General features: G+C 43.4%; 1 protein-coding gene across 2 annotated transcripts in view; it reads right to left on the reverse strand.

Moving 5' to 3' along the window:
* mpp7 (membrane protein, palmitoylated 7) overlaps positions 1-4,932 on the reverse strand; it is a 150,729-nt gene that overhangs the window by 22,726 nt on the left and 123,071 nt on the right. For both annotated transcript variants that reach the window (XM_015375518.1, XM_015375519.1), the window contains exon 12: positions 342-512. In XM_015375518.1, coding sequence (XP_015231004.1) covers positions 342-512 — 171 coding nt within the window. The remainder of the gene's footprint in view (positions 1-341; positions 513-4,932) is intronic.

The following is a 4,932-nucleotide window of genomic DNA, read 5'->3' on the forward strand; positions in this document are numbered from 1 at the left end:
GATTCTCTTGCAGACGTATCGACGCATCGGATCGTCTGCTGTTGGATCGATGCATAGATACAAAACGATTATTATTTACACCCCTATCAGGGACCAGTGCGTCAGTTGTGAATTAATTTCATATGTGTGTAGAGTTTACTGTTTGACCAAAATTGACCATAATTTCATCACAGTTTCATCTGTTGGCCCAGCACACCATCTGGGCATGTTCACAGGAAAACAAAAGTAATTTCCCTCTGCATACAAGTGCACAACAAATCCATCTACACAACCAAATCTACCAGCAGCCGAATGTGAGGCGAGCAGTGACATCACAGGTCAAGATCAGGCTCTTTACTCACCCACTAGGACCACCAGCCTGTGTTTAGCTCCTCTCTGCCTGCAGTAGGGGGCCACCTCCTCGTACGTGGGGACGTCAGCCATGTCGTATATTTGGCTCTTCTTGGACTCATACATGGACTTGTTGGTCTTCCTGTCTCTCCTGCTTAGCCGGAAGCTTCTCCTGAAGCCAGCTGGAGGACAGGATTAAAGCACAGACAGAAGGGAAAACCATCATTTCCAGAGTCGCTGTTTAAAACGCTGCTAATAGCACTAAGAATTTTACTTGTAAAAGTTGTCACAACCAGAAAATGACTCTTTGTTTGTGGTCGCAGATAATCGATGAAAGAAAAAAATTAAAGATGTTTGGCCATCGATTGAAATCTACCTGAAATAATGATTTGTGGATGTCTATCCCTTTGAAGTGGGGAAACTTTTTAAATAATTTGTTCAGGTTTCAACTCAAACTTATATTTATTTGGTTAAGATTTAGTGGTAGAACAACTCAAAGTAGAAATTGAAGTTGAAAAAAAATGGTGGAGGGTCAAACCAAAACCCTTACACTTTGAGCCGCAGTGAGAGGTCCTCCTACAAAGCTTTGACTCAGGGAGAATCACAATTATTCATCCCTTTTTTAAGGGTTTTACGTGTGAATATTTCTGAAATCTGAAAACAAAACATAAAATCTGTCACTAAATTAAGTCCTTTTATTCCTGGTCTCTGTCTAACTAAAAGAAATGTTTTTTGTTTTTTTTAAGATTCTGCAAGGCATAGGAGTAAAACAAAACTCAACCCAACATTATTTCCCGGATTAGTGTTTGAAACTTATTTGTAAGATGACTTTGCGATAATGCAGCACTTCTGTCAGAGAGATAGCTAATATAGCACTTTTAATAACAATATAAAAAGCATTAAAACTGACTCCAAGACATAAGCTAATATTAGATGAAATCTGGTTGAACTCTTCTGACTTCATTACCTTCTAATCAGTAATAAAGCCAAAGATTTGATGCAGAACGAATGAAGCAGAGTAAAATGATGGAGTGAGAGACTCTAAATAACAGCCTGCCTAATACTTTCCACAGCATCCTCAACCAGCTGTGTTGCTCTGCAGACAAACAGCTCAGAGTCCCATTTTTCTCTGCTTGTTCTTTTCCAAACAGTCCCTTAATAAGGGACGGAGCTGCAGACCAACGCTGAGTTCCAGATGAAACACGCTGTAAGTCATAGCAGCTCAGTAACACTGCCTTTGGAGAAGCATGTGTGTTTATAAGCAGGAGTGAAGGCACGTGGCCCAGAGCTGAATATAGTGTTACGCTGTACTGAGGCAGACTTTGTTCCACTCTGGCCAAGCTGAGGCTTTCATGGTCTTTGCCGTCTCTCCTGTGGTTAATCTCCTCATTCAGACCAGAACTCCCTCCTCCTCATCATCATCTGGGATTATTAGCCTCACAGTGGAAAACATCCACCGTTCATCTGCATTTCTCCTGTAAAAAGACATCAAACTGGAACTGATATCTTCAAGGTTGGCATCACCACAATAAAGAATCTGAGTGGAGTGTTGGTGACGTCCTGTTGAAAGGGAGCAGACAGGTTCTGAAGGTTTAAACCCAAAACCTCCTCCTGGTTCCTCCTTTAGCTCAATATAAACAGTCTGAACGCTAATGAAGCTCTGAGTAAAACTAGGAAAGTTAATCATTCTGTTCACCAAGCTGCCGTCTCAGTGGTTCAGAGGAAAAGGAGTCCAGGTTTGATACAGACTAGATCCAAGCAAAGGATTAATTGATATTGGGCGAGCTAAGGACTGGCCCAATATCAATTATGGCAGCTAAGAACACTTTCAAAGCCATTAAGACCCAGTTTAATTTCTATTCAGGAAAATAACTCTTCTGTGGCTTTGGTGAGTTTTTTGAAATAGAGATTTCTCCAGACGAATCTCCACCCATCCTACTACTGTGTACCAGACAGTGGTTAAATTAACTGTCAGGATAGAAACTAAAAAGTAATTCAAATTAATTGGTAAAACAGAACCACAAAGAGATAAATAAGGAGACGGGTCCATTTAATTCAGTGTAAACATAAGGTGTGAATGCAGACCCTGGAGGAGATCTACACAGCTCTGTCTGGAAGCTGTCTGCAGCTCTCTGAGCCCATTTTCCAGGCTGATAATGTCTTACAGCCATGCAGGATATTTAGCAAGTGTGTAAAGAAAGCAGCCGGAGGCCTCTGCAAAATGAAGCTACAAACGACCCACTCAGTCCAACAAACTGGGAACCAGTGCAACCCAGAACCTGGAAAACAATTGTCTACAATTAGGAAACAGAGGGAAAAATACAGCCCAACTAGAAAGTATTGACAGCACCGAGCCTTTTCCACATTCCACATGGTATTAAATACAGGACTGTCTTGAGGCAAACATGGGGGAGGACACAAAAACACTTCTGCTCTATTAAATGTCCCAGTGAGCACGGTGGCTTCCATTATGGGTAAATGGAACATCTTTGGAATCTATAGAGCAGTCCGGCTTGTCATGAAACGAGGACAGATGGACCCAGTATTCAAGGAGACACAGTCAGTAGGAAAGTTCAAAATGTTTATTGACAAAACAAAAACTAAAGCGGAGCTGTGGCTCGCGGACGCTGCAGGAGGGGGGCGGGGCACCGCCCAATCTCAGACATTCTGGTTTAACAGTCCAGCCCATGAATGTCCCCAAGTGCTGCAGTCCCATAGGTCATGCTGGAAGCCGATCCTAGTGAGGGATCCAGAACAGACAGGAACAGGAACAGGATCCAGATCAGGCAGGAACATAAACAGGTGGCAGGATCCAGACTTCCAGGCATCCACAGGCTCCCAGGAGGGTTCAGAGTCTGACTGGGACCAGAACCATGACCAGGTGGTCACGCACAGGAGCAGACAGGACCAGGTGCAGACAGGCAGGCTCAGTGGAAGAGGGTAGCCGAGACAGGACGTGGAACCAGAACTTGATGCAGGATCTTTAAACTGGTCTCCACCTTGGAGCCAGGCTTACTGGATAAAAACTGAACCTCCCAAAAAAAACAGAGCCAAAAACCCAGAGGACTCAGCAGGGGAGAAACAGTGGACGATCAGCAGACGTGACAAACACAAAACCCTCTTTCCACTGGTCGCCAGGATCCAGGACATGCACCAAGGCAAAAACTGAACGGACAGACTAACAGAAAGACAAGTAATGATCTGGCCCTGAATGCTAAGGCTGAACTGAATAAAAACCAGAGGAAACAGGTGAGAGGAATAAATGATAATTGAGGCAGGGAGGGAAAACGACAGGTGAAAGGAATTACTAATTAACGAAGAGCAAACAGGCCAGATCATGACACGGCTAGCTGAGCTAAGTAATTCGTACTTAAAGTTGTTGCGAGGGAAGTGACTAAGAACCCCATGGTCACTACAGCAGAGCAGCACTCTATAGAGAGGGACCTTCCAGAAAGATGACCTTCTCTGTCACAAGCATGGTAGAGTGGCCAAATTAAAGCCAGACTTTAAAAAAGAGGAACATGGCAGCCTATCTGGAGTTTGTCAAAAGGCAACTGAAGGACTCTCAGACCAATAGAACCAACTTTTTTTTATTTAAAACAATGAAATGGGGTGTAAATAGGGGAAGGGGTGGCCTAGTGGTTAAAGCAATGTGCTTGGGTGCCAGAGGTTCTGGGTTCAACTGCTGCAGACCCATCCCCTGTGGGGAGAAGTGGGCTGTTATTGTGCGGCGCCCGGGGAGCAGTGTGGGGTTAAGAGTTTTTTTTTTAGGGAGCCAGAGTGGAAGACTATTGTAGTGGGGCTTGAACCCACAACCTGTGGATTCCAAACGCAATGCCCTAACCACCAGGTAAGTATTTAACAAAGGTTGTAAATAGCGTATTGGGCCAAATATAAGATGAGTATTTTTTCCGTTAAAAACAATGATAAAATGCGAGGTTGTCTTATAATGGGGGTCTAACCAGTTACACAGGCTGACAGTTGTCTGGAGTCGTTAGACGAACGCGACAGCAGAGGGTGCTGTTTTTTTTGTACACCCAGTGACCTCAGTGTGGTTGGGGTCATCTTTCTATCACAATAGAGAAGAAGTGAGAAGGAGGAGACAAATGGAGAGTCACTGCCCAAAACGGAGTGGATCAAAAGTCAGACAAGTTTGCAGATATTAGAGGCGGTGTTATGATGCCAACTTTAAAATAATAAGCGAATAAGACTGGGAAAAATAAGATCAGCAAAAGAAAAGCGTATCAAAAGATTGCAGGACTGCAGGGTGAGAGGATGAGTGACAGCGAACGCATCAAGGCAGAGGACGTAAGATCCTCATGCAGATTTTTAAGACATTCTGCAAAGTTTAGATTAAATTTGAGTGGAAATGTTGCAAGATTTCAATTGAATGTCATGACTGTGTTTTGTTATTTTACTTTTTAATTGCTTAAAGGAAAATTCCGGTTTTTAACACTTTTAGCCCATTTTCTGTAGTGTCCAGGATGAAATCGAATGATCGACACCAACATTTTGACAATTGGTCCTGTCTCTGCTATTTGGCTCATGCAGAATCACCCCCTGGCTTCTTTAGAATGGCTTGCATAGAGCATGTCCGATAAT

Source organism: Cyprinodon variegatus, unplaced genomic scaffold (assembly GCF_000732505.1).
Source record: "Cyprinodon variegatus isolate N-32 unplaced genomic scaffold, C_variegatus-1.0 Scaffold120, whole genome shotgun sequence".
Lineage (NCBI taxonomy): Eukaryota > Metazoa > Chordata > Actinopteri > Cyprinodontiformes > Cyprinodontidae > Cyprinodon > Cyprinodon variegatus.